Consider the following 14,824-nt stretch of genomic DNA (forward strand, 5'->3'; position numbering starts at 1 on the left):
CAGCACTTTGGGAGGCCGAGACGGGTGGATCACGAGGTCAGGAGATCGAGACCATCCTGGCTAACACGGTGAAACCCTGTCTCTACTTAAAAAATACAAAAAACTAGCTGGGCGAGGTGGCGGGTGCCTGTAGTCCCAGCTACTCCGGGGGCTGAGGCAGGAGAATGGCGTAAACCCGGGAGGCAGAGCTTGCAGTGAGCTGATATCCGGCCACTGCACTCCAGCCTGGGCGACAGAGCCAGACACCGTCTCAAAAAAAAAAAAAAAAAAAACAATTTTATGTAACAATTGTAATTATTAGGAACATATACTAAGTCATGAGAGAATTATGGGAGTTTTCCATAATTTTGGAACATATACCAATAACATATTTTTATTTATTTATTTATTTATTGTTGAGACAATCTTGCTTTGTCGCCCAGGCTGGAGTGCAGTGGCATGATGATCTCGGCTCGCTGCAACCTCTGGCTCCTGGGTTCAAGCTATTCTTCTGCCTCAGCCTCCCAAATAGCTGGGACTACAGGTGTGCACTACCATGCCCAGCTAATTTTTGTATTTTTAGTAGAGATGGGGTTTCACCATATTGGCCAGGCTGGTCTTGAACTCCTGACTTCAGGTGATCGGCCTGCCTTGGCCTCCCAAAGTGCTGGAATTATAGGCTTGAGCTACCGCCCCGGCCTCAATAACATATTTATACAAATACAGCCCAAAGAAAGCCAAACACTGTTTCATATTTGATAATCCTTTATGATTTATATACCAAATAAGCCAAATTTCACTTTGCATTACTATACTATTAATGTTAAACCCAATTCTTAATAAAACCTTATGGACAAATCTATCCAACTGTAATGCCTGACCATAAGGTAAGATTTTCATTAACCTTTTATAACCCTTTACAATTTGCTTTTTTTGTGTGTATGAGGCAGAGTTTTGCTCTTGTTTCCAGGCTGGAGTGCAATGACGTGATCTTGGCTCACTGCAACCTCTGCCTCCTGGGTTAAAGCTATTCTCCTGCCTCAGCCTCCTGAGTAGCTGGGATTACAGGCATGAGCCACCATGCCTGGCTAATTTTATATTTTTGGTAGAGATGGGGTTTCTCCTTGTTGGTCAGGCTGGTCTTGAACTCCCGACCTCAGGTGATCTACCCGCCTCAGCCTCCCAAAGTGCTGGGATTACAGGCATGAGTCAACATGATTGGCTAACCCTTTACAATTTTTTTTGTTAAAGAGCGGATTAGTGCTCTACAAAAAACTTACTGTACTTTTATTCTAATGTTTAATTTAGAGAAAAACTGAATAATACCCTCTTAACTTTAGCCAGTATGTTCACACACAGAATTTGGTTTACAAGATTAATTTTTCACAAACACTGAAACTTTCAGCTTTATTCTATTTAACTTAATCCTTTAACTCTTTAGGTAAAAAAAAATCCGCATTCCATGACTTCATATATATATATATATATATATATATATATATATATTTTAAGACGGAGTCTTGCTCTGTTACCAGGCTGTAGCTCAGTGGAGCGATCTTGGCTCACTGCAGTCTTCACCTCCTGAGTTCAAGTGATTCCCCTGCCTCAGCCTCCTCAGTAGATGGGACTACAGGTGCGCACCACCACACCTGACTAGTTTTTTGTATTTTAGTAGCAACAGGGTTTGACCATGTTGGCTAGGCTGGTCTCGAACTCCTGACCTTGTGATCCGTCTGCCTCAGCCTCCCAAAGTTCTGGTATTACAGGTGTGAGCCACCATGCCTGACTGACTTCTTACAATCTTTTATGAAAAACACATTTCACTTTCTTTACACACCTTGCATGTAAAACTGTTTTTATTTCCCAAAGATTACTTAAGTCATGGAACTAAAAGGCATTATACTGTTTACTTTTCTGATAAGAAATACTTTATTTAAGCACTTTTTTTTTCCTGGACAGAATCTCACTCTGTTGAGTATAATGCAGTGATCTTGGCTCACTGCAGCCTCTGCCTCCTGGGTTCAAGCAATTCTCCTGCTTCAGCCTCCCAAGTAGCTGGGATTACAGGCATGCACTACCATGCCAGCTAATTTTTTAAAATATTTTTAGTAGAGACAGGATTTCACCAGGTTGACCAGCCTGGTCTCAAACTCCTGACCTCAGGTGATCCACCTGCCTCGACCTCCCAAAGTGCTGGGATTACAGGTGTGAGCCACCGTGCCTGGCCTTATTTAAGCTCTTATTATTATTATCATTATTTGAGACAGAATTTTGCTCTGTTGTCCAGGCTGGAGTGCAGTGGCACAGTCTCGGCTCACTGCAACCTCCGCCTTCTGGGTTCAAGCAATTCTCTTGTCTTGGCCTCCCAAGTAGCTGGGATTACAGACGTGCACCACCACACCCAGCTAATTTTTGTATTTTTAGTAGAGACAGGGTTTCACCATGTTGGCCAAGCTGGTCACAAACTCTTCACCTCAAGTGATCTACCTGTCTCGGCCTCCCAAAGTCCTGGAATTTCAGGCATGAGCCACTGCACCCAGGCTAAGCACTTACTATCTTAAACCAATTAGTTAAAACTCTTTCATATGTAAACATTACATGCACAACACATATAAATACACAGAAAGAGATCCAGTACTTGTAAGACTTTTCATTTGCCAATAAAGAATGCAGTTTCCATGGCCTAATAAGCAGGCACAGCTGGCAGGCACAAGGTCCCTTTTTTGTTTTTTTTTTGTTTGAGACGGAGTTTCGCTCTGTTGCCCAGGCTGGAGTGCAGTGGCGCGATCTCGGCTCACTGCAACCTCAGCCTCCCGGGTTCAAGCGATTCTCTTGCATCAGCCTCCCAAGTAGCTGGGATTACAGGCATGCGCCACCACACCGGCTAATTTTGTATTTTTAGTAGAGATGGGGTTTCTCCATGTTGATCAGGCTGGTCTGGACCTCCTGACCTCAGGTGATCCGCCTGCCTCCGCCTCCCAAAGTGTTGGGATTACAGACATGAGCCACTGCTCCTGGCGCCTTTATTCTTATAGATTCCACTCATTTCCAAAGTTACTTAGGTAAACACTTTTTCCTCTACTCCCTTCAGTGAGTTGGTTTTATACGTTTCTGATATAGGTTAGACACTTTTATCATTTTCTGCATTTTACAGAACTTCCTGATGTCCTACATTATTTTTTTTAATTTTGCATACATTAAGGTTCACTCTTTGTGCTGTAAAAATTTGTGGGTTTTGAAACCCATAGATAGTACCATGTATCCACCATTACAGTTTCTTTGAGTACAATTTTGCTGTCCTAAAAAGTCCACTGTTCTTCATTTATTTGACCTCACCCTCACCCCTAAAACCCTGGCAACCATTGATCTGTTTACCTTCTCTATAGTTTTATCCAGAATGTTGTGTAATTGGAATCATAATATATAGCCTTTTCAGATGGACTTCCTTCACTCAGCAATATGTACTTAAGATTCATTCACATATTTTCTTTTTTTTTTCTTTTTTTTTTTTTTTTTGAGACAGAGTCTTGCTCTGTCGCCCAGGTTGGAGTGCAGTGGCCGGATCTCAGCTCACTGCAAGCTCTGCCTCCAGGGTTTACGCCATTCTCCTGCCTCAGCCTCCCGAGAAGCTGGGACTACAGGCGCCCGCCACCTCGCCCGGCTAGTTTTTTGTATTTTTTAGTAGAGACGGGGTTTCACCGTGTTAGCCAGGATGGTCTCGATCTCCTGACCTCGTGATCCACCCGTCTCGGCCTCCCAAAGTGCTGGGATTACAGGCTTGAGCCACCGCGCCCGGCCATTCACATATTTTCATGGCTGGATAACTAATTTTTTAAATTGCTGAATATTTTATTATATGGATGTATCACAGTTTATTAATCTATTTAAATACATCTTGGTTGCTTCCAGTTTTTGGTGATTATAAATAATGCTGCTATAAATATTTCTGTGCAGGTTTTTATGTGTACAAAAGTTATTTTTCTTGCCATATTTTTTTAGAGGTGGGGTCTCCCTCTGTCACCCAGGCTGGAGTGCAGTGACAAGATCACACCTCACTGCAGCCTTGAACTCCTGGGCTCAAGTAATCATCCCTCCCCAGCCTCCCGAGTAGCTAGGACTATGGGCATGTGCCACTACTTTTAATTTAATTTAAATTTAAATTTTATTTTATTTTATTATTTTTTAAGAGATGGGGGTCTCTATTGTCCAAGCTGGTCTCAAACTCCTGGGCTCAAGCAGTCCTCCTGCCTCAGCCTCCCAAATATCTGGGACTATAGGCACAAGCCATGGTGTCCAGCATATTTTCAGATCAGTAAATACCTAGGAGTGTGATGGGTAGATCATATGGTAAAACTGTTTAACTTTTTAAGAAACTGCCAAACTGTCTTCCAGAGTGGCTCTATGATTTTCCATGCCTACTATCAATGGATGAGAGTCACTGCTCCTCTGCATCCTTGTTAGCAATTGGAATTGTCAGCTGGTTTTCTTTCTTTCTTTCTTTTTTCTTTTCTTTTTTGAGACAGAGTTTCGCCCTGTCGCCCAGGCTGGAGTGCAGTGGCACAATCTCGGCTCACTGCAAGCTCCACCTCCTGGGCTCACACCATTCTCCTGCCTCAGCCTCCTGAGTAACTGGGACTACAGGCACCTGCCACCATGCCCGGCTAATTTTTGTGTGTGTTTTTAGTAGAGACGTGGTTTCACTGTGTTACCCAGGATGGTCTTGATCTCCTGACCTCGTGATCCGCCCGCCTCGGCCTCCCAAAGTGCTGGGATTACAGGTGTGAGCCACCACGCCCGGCCGGTTTTCTTAAAATTTCGGTCATTCTAACAGATGTCCCAGTACACCATTACTAATATTTGAGTTAGTTAACTCTCTAAGCTCAGTGGGAGTAAAGAAAGAAAAGTAGAATCCAGCTGGGGATTTCATTTCCAGAAATAATTATTAAGTAGCTATGGGGTAGTAGAACTCTAGACATAACCCATTCTAGGTCTCCTTTCTTACTTTTGTTTTATTTTGAAGACCGTGGGAAGATTACCTCAAACATTCCAAAAGAATGGTACAGACTTGAACTTGGATGTTATGTATTTAAACGTATAAGGCACACAAGGGCCAGGTATAGTGGCTCACGTCCGTAATCCCAGCACTGGGAGACCGAGGTGGGTGGATCACCTGAGGTCAGGAGTTTGAGACCAGCCTGGCCAACATAGCGAAACCCATCTCTACCAAAAATACAAAAACTACCTGAGTATGGTGCTGCGCGTTTGTAATCCCAGCTACTTAGGAGGCTGAGACAGGAGAATAGCTTTAACCTGGGAGGCAGAGGTTGCAGTGAGCCAAGCTTGCGCCACTGCACTCCAGCCTGGGTAACAGAGTGAGACCCTGTCTCGAAAAACAAACAAACCAACCAACCAACAAACATATTGGCACATAGGGATTCAGGTTCATTGTGCATTTAATATTGAATTGTGTGACTGCACTGCCTATAATGTGCTGGGTTACCAGTATGCTGAATGATGGGGCTACAGTGATGCATAAATCAGACAAAGTCTAGTCCTCAGTAAGCTTACAGTCTAACATGGAAGAAAAAACACCTACAATACACAACTATCAAGACTGTGATGGGGAGTACAGGGAGCTATGGAAACACCAATGTCAGGGCATCTGATCAGCCTAGGAGAGGTTAGAGAAGTCTTCTTGGAGGAAATGACCTCTAAGATATGGCCTATAGCAGGAGTTGCTGAAGTGCAGCCTGTAGGCCAGATCCAGCCTGCCATCTGCTTTGGTACAGCTCATGAGCTAAGAATGATTTTTTTTGCATTTTTAAATGTTTGAAAAGATTCAAGAGAATAATGCTTTGTGATATGTGAAAATTGTATGATATTCGAATTTCAGCATCTATAAATAACATTTCATTAGAATGCAGCCACACTTACAGCTGCTTTTGCACTATAGCAACGGGGTCGAACAGTTGCAAGAGACTGTATGACCTGCAAAGCCTAGGATATTTACTCTGTGGCCCTTTACAGAAAAAGTTTGCCGATCCCTGGCACAGGATAGGATGGGTAGGTGTTAGCCTTATAAAGCAGAGTGAAGAAGAGGGAAGTTGCTTTCTGATGGGATCTTTGTATAGCTGCAGTAACCTTAATATGCTTACAACATGGCATAAAGGAGGTAGGGGCTGAAGGACTGTGGTGAGTATTGGAGCTAGACGAGTGGGTAGGATCCAGACTGGGAAGAGCCTTGGCAATTGTATATAGGGATTTGGGTTTATCCAGTATGAAGCCTTTAAAAGATTTAAAGTGATGTGATCTGATTTACCTTTTTTTTTTTTTTGAGACAGAGTCTCGCTCTGTTGCCCAGGCTGGAGTGCGGTGGACAGATCTCAGCTCACTGCAAGCTCCGCCTCCCGGGTTCACGCCATTCTCCTGCCTCAGCCTCCCGAGTAGCTGGGACTACAGGCGCCCGCCACCCCGCCCGGCTAGTTTTTTTGTATTTTTTTTAGTAGAGACGGGGTTTCACCGTGTTAGCCAGGATGGTCTCGATCTCCTGACCTCGTGATCCGCCCGTCTCGGCCTCCCAAAGTGCTGGAATTACAGGCTTGAGCCACCGCGCCGGCCCCGATTTACTTTTTTAAAAAATCCTCTGGCAACAGTGTAGAGATTGGGTTGGAGAGGGTGGGGTGAGAAAAGAGGCAGAGAAACTAGTTGAGGCTTTTATAGTCATTCAGGGGAGATGCTGGTAACCTAGACTAGCACAGTGACCCTGGGGATAGGAATATATTGGTTTGAGAGGCATTTAAGAAGCACAATTGAAAGGCTTTGGTGTCTTAGTTTAGCCTTAGTCTATAGGCTGTTATAATAAAATACCATAGACTGAGGGGTTTATAAACAACAGAGATTTGGCTGGGTGTGGTGGCTCACACCTGTAATCCCAGCACTTTGAGAGGCTGAGGCGGGAGGATCATTTGAGCCCAAGAGTTCGAGACCAACCTGGGAAACATGGCAAAACTCTATCTCTACAAAAAAATACAAAAAGTTAGCTGGGCATGGTGTTGTGTGCCTGTTAAACCCAGATAACAGAGAGGCTGAGGTGGGAGGATCGCATGAGCCCTGGAGGTGGAGGCTATAGTGGACCATGATCAGGCCACTGTACTCCAGCCTGGAGACCCTGTCTCAAAAAAAAAAAAAAAGAAGAAAAAGAAATAATAAAAAAAATACAGAAAATCACAAAACAAAAGCAGAGATCAGAGATTTATTTTCAGTTTTGGAGGCTGAGAAGTTGAAGATCAAGGTGCTGGTAGATTCAATGTCTGGTGAGGGCCTGCTTTCTGGCTTAGTGGCAGCTGTCTTTTCACTGTGTTCTCACATAGCAAAAGGGGAACTCTGATCTCCTGAACCCTTATAAAGGCACTAATCCCAATCATGAAGGCTCCACCCTTGTAACCTAAACACCTCACACCTCCTAAAGGTCCTACCTCCTAGTACGTTATCTTGGGAGTTAGGAATTCAACATGACTTTGGGCAGGGGTATAAATATTCAGTCTATAGCATTTGGTGATTGATTGGAGGCATTGAAGTGTAATTATTTTCATGTTCAAATGATTATGCTTTCTTTTTTCAAAAGTTTGTTTTTTCTGGTTCATGTGAATGCATGGTTGAGAAATCCATGTTTAGTAATAGTCTGCAGAGCAAAATTCTTCAGTGGTGTTTCATTCCTTCAGAGCTCCTTCCCGTAACATGGGTTTTAAAATCACATCTCTGTGACCTCTTCATGTTGTTCCCTGTTGACAAGAGATCTGGCTTTTAAAGAGCAGAGAAGCTATTGGCAGATAATTTTCCTTTCCAGGTTTATCTTGGTTTAATGACTTTCCCAAAATATTTCTGGGTTGGGCCCTTGGGCTCTGGTTTTCAAGGCAATTTGTCAACAATGACAAGCACTTCTCATTTTCTAGAGCTCTTAGACTATTTCCACTTTTAACCTCTGACCCTTGCCTTTCTCCTCTTTGGAGTGGAAGTCACTATGTTATGTTTTATAATATGTTGTATAGCTTTTAAAGTCCCTACTCACATGTCAACTCAGTTGACCCTACAGTAAACCTGTGAAGAAGGCAGAACAGGTCAAATTACTGAGATTGAGAGAGGTTAGATGGCCTTTCCAAAGTCAGGAGGTAATAAATAGTAAAGCAGGTGATAAAACTTAGGTAGGTTTTCAGATTTCATAGTTTTATGCTTTCCTTAATGTACCCTGTACCAAGAAAAGGGAGTTAGACTAGCTGAAATAGTTACGTTTTCAGCAGTAGAGACACCTGAATGAGATACTTTTTTCTTCTATGTATGGTCTGTGAGACTTCACCCAGACATCAGCATAGGCCTTTTCAAGCAATATCTGGACTACCAATAATTCCTAGACTACAATTTCTGAAGTGGTTTTCTGTATATTAAAGCATATGTATGATTTATTTATTTATTTGAGATGGAGTTTCACTCTTGTTGCCCAGGCTGGAGGGCAGTGGCGCCATCTGGCTCAGTGAAACCTCCACCTCCCAGATTCAAGCGATTCTCCTGCCTCAGCCTCCTGAGTAGCTGGGATTACAGGCATGCACCACCATGCCTGGCTAATTTTGTATTTTTAGTAGAGACGGGGTTTCTCCATGTTGGTCAGGCTAGTCTTGAACTCCTGACCTCAGGTGATCCACCTGCCTTGGTCTCCCAAAGTGCTGGGATTACAGGCATGAGCCATGGCATCCGGCCTATGTATGTATATTTTAATTTCTTCCCCTTCCCTTTAGGTGGTTCTAACTTTGATGGTTTGAGGCCAAATGGGAAGGGATTGCCTGTGGACCAAAGTTCCAGGGGTCAAGATAAACCAGAAAGCTTGCAACCAAGGTAATGCAGCTCTCCCTTCATTTGTCCCTTGTAGGACTGAAGTTCTCCTCATAGTACTGAGACCATTTTGGGCATAATGTAACTTGTCCCAGGGTAGCTGGCCTAGGAAATGTTCTTTTTTTTGAGAGAGAGAGTTTCACTCTTGTTGCCCAGGCTGGAGTTCAGTGGCGTGATCTCGGCTCACTGCAACCTCCACCTCCTGGGTTCAAGTGATTCTCCTGCCTCAGCCTTCTTGAGTAGCTGGAATTACAGGCATCTGCCACTAAGCCCGGCTAATTTTGTATTTTTAGTAGAGATGGGGTTTCTCCATGTTGGTCAGGCTGGTCTCAAACTCGTGGCCTCATCTGATCCTCTCATCTTGGCCTCCCAAAGTGCTGGGATTACAGGCGTGAGCCATCATGCCTGGCCGGAAATGTTCTTAATAATACCTGACATATATTTGCACTTACTGCCAGGCACCCTGCTCTTATTTGGACTATCTTATTTTAGCCTAAGAGGTAAGTACTTTTTTCTGTTTTACAATTAAGGAAACTCAGGTGATGAGAAGTTACATAACTCATCCAAGGTCCCAGAATTAGCAAGTGGCCAATCTGGAATTTGAAACTGGCAGTCTAGCCGTTCTTTGAAAATGTAGATTAGAAACGTTTGATTTCACTCTTTCATTCTTTTAGGTGTTTCCTGACCCTGAAGTGACTTTTTTCCTGTTTTATTTACTCTTTCCCTACTTGCCCCCGAGGTGTGTTATTATATAAATATCTGAAGTCTGTACTCCAGTGCCCCCTACTGAACATATCCAGAATCTGTCTGGTCAAGATAAAACACTTACTTGTGTCAGTATTTTAGTTACAACTATAAATACAGTACAACGCAAATAATAATAAAATATAAATTTTCATTGCCTTTCTTTTTATTTTGGATTATTCCTGTGGAATAGATGTACAGAATAGAATGATCAAGTCAAAGGATCTAGAGGGTTTTATAGTTTTTTTCTTTCTTTTTTTTGAGACAGAGTCTCACTTTATCACCCAGTCACTGCAGCCTCCGCCTCCCAGGTTTAAGCAGTTCTTGTGTCTCAGCCTCCCGAGCAGCTGGGATTATAGGCATGCGCCACCACACCCAGCTCATTTTTGTATTTTTGGTAGCAATGGGATTTTGCCATGTTGGCCAGGCTGGTCTCGAACTCCTGGCTTGAAGTGATCTACCTGCCTTGGCCTCCCAAAGTGCTAGGATTACAAGCATGAGTCACCACACCCGACCTGTCAATTACATGTTCGAATCCCATACTCTGCCACCATTCATGTGGGTGAGGCGTTAATGACACTGGGTTTCATTTTTCTCATTTAGAAGTGAGGGAATTAGATTATCTTTAAGATGCCCCTCTGGTCTGAGATTCTGTGACTCTATTATCAGGAAAATCTCCAGACCAATATATTATACAATTAACCAAATATAAATTTACTTAATTTCACAAAGAAATAATGTTGTTTTAGTAAATAAATTTTACTTTGGCCTCCTTTAGTCTTCTGTGACTTAGATGCTTGTATATAGGAACTTTTAGCTTTGTATTCATTCATTTTGCAATAGGGACTCATCTACATATGAAAAAAATATTTTTGTTTTTCCAGACAGAATAAATCCAAGTCCGAAATTACTGGCATGGTTCGCTCCTCCACTATCACAGTGTCAGACAAGGCTCATATTTTATCCATGCAGAAGTTTGGACTGCGAGATACAATTGTGAAATCACATCTAGTACAAAAAGAAGAGGATTACACCTATATCCAGAACTTCAGGTAAGCTAACTGGGTCCTAGGATGTTTTCAGAGCAGAATGATCATTTGACTTTCTGGAATTTGGTCACTTCCCCCTATACCTGGATTTGGAGGCATACTCTTCTATAGAATCTCTCCCCTCATTTTTGAAATGAGTGATTCCATGCACTCCTCATTAACAGGCATTTATTCTGTGCCCTTTCTAGGTGGGCACTGTGGTAGGTGTGGTATAGTGGGAGTGACACGACTTGCAGATAGTTACAGAAATATTTGCAGAGACAAATGCAAATGGATACAGAAGAAGGAGCACCATCCTGATTCTTTTATTTATTTGTTTTTTATGTTTTATCTTATTGAGACAGGGTCTCGCTTTGTTGCCCAGGCTGGAGTGCAGTGGTGCCATCACAGCTCACTGCAGCCCACTGCAGCCTCAGCCTCCTGGGCCCAAGTAACCCTCCCACCTCAGCTGCTGGAGTAGCTGGTAATACACAAGTGCACCACCACGCCTAGCTAATTTTTTAATTTTTGTAGAGACAGGGTCTCACTATGTTGCCCACACGGGTCTCAAGCTCCTGGGCTTGGGCGATCCTCCCGCCTTGGCCTCCCAAAATGTTGAGATTATAAGTGTGAGCCACCACACCTGGCCTCCTGATTCTTATGTATCCCTCCAAGGTTTTATACTCCCTTGGTTATTCTGGGCCTTTGAAGAAAGTCATTTAAAATGAAATTAGTAAAATGAAGTTAGCTGGTGTTTGGTAATCTTTTTAGGCAAGATTACTAAAAGCTAAATAAATAAAGGTTGTGAGATTCTGCTAGATCTTTCAAAATCATTGCATTGGGACTATAAGATAAAATAACATTGTTTCTAGGGATATAAACTGTCAATTATGGTGAAGTGGTTTTTTGAATACTGGAGTTGCCTTCTTGCCAAAAGTAATTACCAAAGCACTTTTCATTTTTTCATTTCAGTAGTATATACAAGGCAAATAATTAGGCAGATAATGGCTGGGTAATGGCTGTTTAAAGGAAGTAGGAAGGTTCAGAGTAGGCCTATACTGTTTGAAGTTGTTATAACAAAAGCAACAGATACCATGACAGACCACAAGTCACCCCTTGGTGCTGCAGTCCTGGTCTAGGTTAGAAATATTTCTTTTGTCTTAAAATGCCAGTCCACAGAGACTGAAACCAGCATAAATCAGCATAAAATGCTTTCTCCTGTTATCTCCATAGTGATTCGGAGTCACTAATTATTTCTCTTTGGTGACAGGTTTTTTGTGGGAACATACAATGTAAATGGGCAGTCCCCCAAAGAATGCCTCCGGCCCTGGCTGAGCGATGGTGTCCAGGCCCCAGATGTCTATTGCGTAGGGTGAGTGCTTCTCTTCTAGTCCTCTCCTTCTTCAAGCACACAGAGCTGTGGTTGAAGGATAGGTCTTCACAGCAGGTGAAGGATTTGAAAAACGAACAGGTGCCTGATAACAGCTGCTTCCCTGTTTGATGTTCTTCCTCATGGCAAGCAAGTGTCTGCCACCATTAAAGTGGAGTGCTTGACATTTAAGTGCTAATATTTAATTTTTAATGTAATCTTCTGTTAAAATCCTGAATTGCGTCCTGAACTCAGTGCATCCTGAACTGAACTTTATTGCTTGAACATTCAATACATTTTTGGTTATAAACCAAAACTATCTTTTGCCAGAGAAGGAAGGTTAGCCGAAGAAAGTCCCATCAGTTAGTCTTTTTTTTTTTTTTGTTTTTGTTTTTTTTATCTTCTCATCACTATACTGGGCATTACTGGTGGGAAGGGGCAGCAAACCTTGTATGGTATATTGAAAAGAACTAGAATTCGTAATTTATATAGACCAAGGTTTGAATCCCAGTTTGCTACTTGGTGCTTGTGTGAACTAGGGGTTACAGGTAAAATAGGGACACTTCGAACTACTTCATAAGCTGGTCATGAAAAGGAAATGGGTTTTTGTTTGCAAAAGCACCTGGAAAGTTCCTTGGCATTTAGTTCCTTGGTTCTAAGTGTTTGTTTATTTTTTCCTCCTGAGGGTCCTGAAGTTTAGCTAGAAAGCTATGGCTTATGCACCTTAACCAATCTGAGAATGTGTCATTTGCACATTACTTTACTATCTAACTGGTTGCTTCTCAAAATAGGTTCCAGGAGCTCGATCTGAGTAAGGAAGCTTTTTTCTTTCACGATACCCCAAAGGAGGAAGAGTGGTTCAAAGCTGTGTCAGAAGGTCTTCATCCAGATGCCAAATATGCAAAGGTAAAAGAGGAGTCAGGGACCTCTTAATTTTATGCGGCTATGCAGGGAAATTCCAAGATCATTTTTCACCCTTTCCATGACCTTTATCTTCAGCCAGTCTTAATTATCCCACAATTTTCATTTCCAGATCTTCCAGAAGGGGTGCCTCCGGGTGGGAAAGATGCAGGGTCTTGGCACTCGTAGGTTAGCACATAGCATGCTTGGTGAGTTGAACAGATGATTACCTGTGTTCTAGTGTGGAGAAGGAGGCACATTAATACCCTCAGCCAGCTTCCAGACCATGTTTCCTTTGGGGTATTTATTCCTGTTTGCAGTTTCTATTTAATGCCATATCTCTCTTTTCCAGGTGAAGCTTATCCGATTGGTTGGGATTATGCTGCTGTTATATGTCAAACAGGAGCATGCAGCTTATGTCTCAGAAGTGGAAGCTGAGACTGTGGGGACAGGAATCATGGGGAGGATGGTGAGTCCTTGGTTGGTATGTTTGGCACATTGAGGGCCTTAGCGCCTGAGGTATTGACCACTTCTGAAGACACAGTGACTACACGTGTCCCAGTTGGAAGATGCCAATATTCCAAGATGAATCATACCCTCAAGCAGGGCTCAGTCGAGCAAACTATTTAGAAACTGTATTTTAGTGAACTGCCTGCGCCTGTCCTCATATTCACCAACACTAGAGCCTCCAGTTGATCCTCCCATTTCACCCATGAAGTATCTTGCAGAAACTATGCTGGGTCATTCAGAAAAACAAAGAATGCTGATAGTAGGTTTGCAATTTCCTCTTCTTATTGAGGCCATTAAAGTTCTGTTTTTAGGTTCTTCTGTGAGAGCTTAGCTTTGTGTGGCAAAGGGCACCTATGGTTTGCTTGTGATTTAGTGAAAAGAATACTGGATTAAGGGAGCTAGGTTTTGGGGCCGGGCGCGGTGGCTTACACCTGTAATCCCAGCACTTTGGGAGGCCAAGGTGGGTGGATCAAGTGAGGCCAGGAGCTCGAGAGAGCTGGGTTGTGGATTCAGCTTTGCCGCTGACTGGCTAGTCATTCTGCCTTCTTTTTTTTAAAAAAATCTGTACAATATAGATAATCCCATAGGATTATTATAAAGATTAAGATAAAACATTTTGAAAGTCTGTAGGGTTTTGTTTGTTTGTTTGTTTTTGAGATAGAGTTTCACTCTGTCGCCCAGGCTGGAGTGCAGTGGCACGATCTCAGCTCACTGCGACCTCTGCCTCCCGGGTTCAACCAGTTCTCTGCCTCAGCCTCCCGAGTAGCTGGGATGACAGGCGCCTGCCACCACACCAGGCTAATTTTTGTATTTTTAGTAGAGACGGGGTTTCACCATCTTGGCCAGGCTGGTCTTGAACTCCTGACCTCATGATCCACCCACCTTAGTCTCCCAAAGTGCTGGAATTGCAGGCGTGAGCCACTGCGCCCAACCAGAAAGTTTGTAGGTTTGAATGACTGACACAATTAAGCTTGAATTGGATTTCTTTGGGGATCCTTTCCACAGGGCAACAAGGGAGGCGTGGCGATCAGGTTCCAGTTCCACAACACCAGCATCTGCGTTGTGAATTCTCACTTGGCAGCCCACATTGAAGAGTATGAGAGGAGGAACCAGGACTATAAGGACATTTGTTCTCGAATGCAGTTTTGTCAGCTTGACCCAAGCCGTCCCCCTCTCACCATCAGCAAGCACGAGTGAGTCTGAGCTTCCACCCCATGCGGTTCACCATGAGTACACAGAGTTATGGGCTCTGTCTTTTCATGGGGAGATGCCTGGTGGTGGTTTCCTATTGACACAATGGTGGTAGCTGCCACCTCTTGGTTATACATGGATTATATCTCTTGAAAACATTTAGTTTCCTAACTTGCCATCTGGCAGATCTCTAGAGTCTTTCTCTTTTCTTACTTTTTTT

At 43.1% G+C, this 14,824-nt stretch overlaps 1 protein-coding gene across 1 annotated transcript in view; it reads left to right on the forward strand.

Annotated features, from left to right (window-relative positions):
- Positions 1-14,824, forward strand: part of INPP5B (inositol polyphosphate-5-phosphatase B) — an 84,217-nt gene that overhangs the window by 44,268 nt on the left and 25,125 nt on the right. Inside the window, 6 exon segments of the mRNA XM_033227046.1 lie at positions 8,769-8,865; positions 10,491-10,658; positions 11,905-12,006; positions 12,795-12,909; positions 13,256-13,372; positions 14,419-14,606. Coding sequence (XP_033082937.1) covers positions 8,769-8,865; positions 10,491-10,658; positions 11,905-12,006; positions 12,795-12,909; positions 13,256-13,372; positions 14,419-14,606 — 787 coding nt within the window.

Source organism: Trachypithecus francoisi, unplaced genomic scaffold, assembly GCF_009764315.1.
Source record: "Trachypithecus francoisi isolate TF-2019V2 unplaced genomic scaffold, Tfra_2.0 Lachesis_group12, whole genome shotgun sequence".
NCBI classification, from domain to species: Eukaryota; Metazoa; Chordata; class Mammalia; order Primates; family Cercopithecidae; genus Trachypithecus; species Trachypithecus francoisi.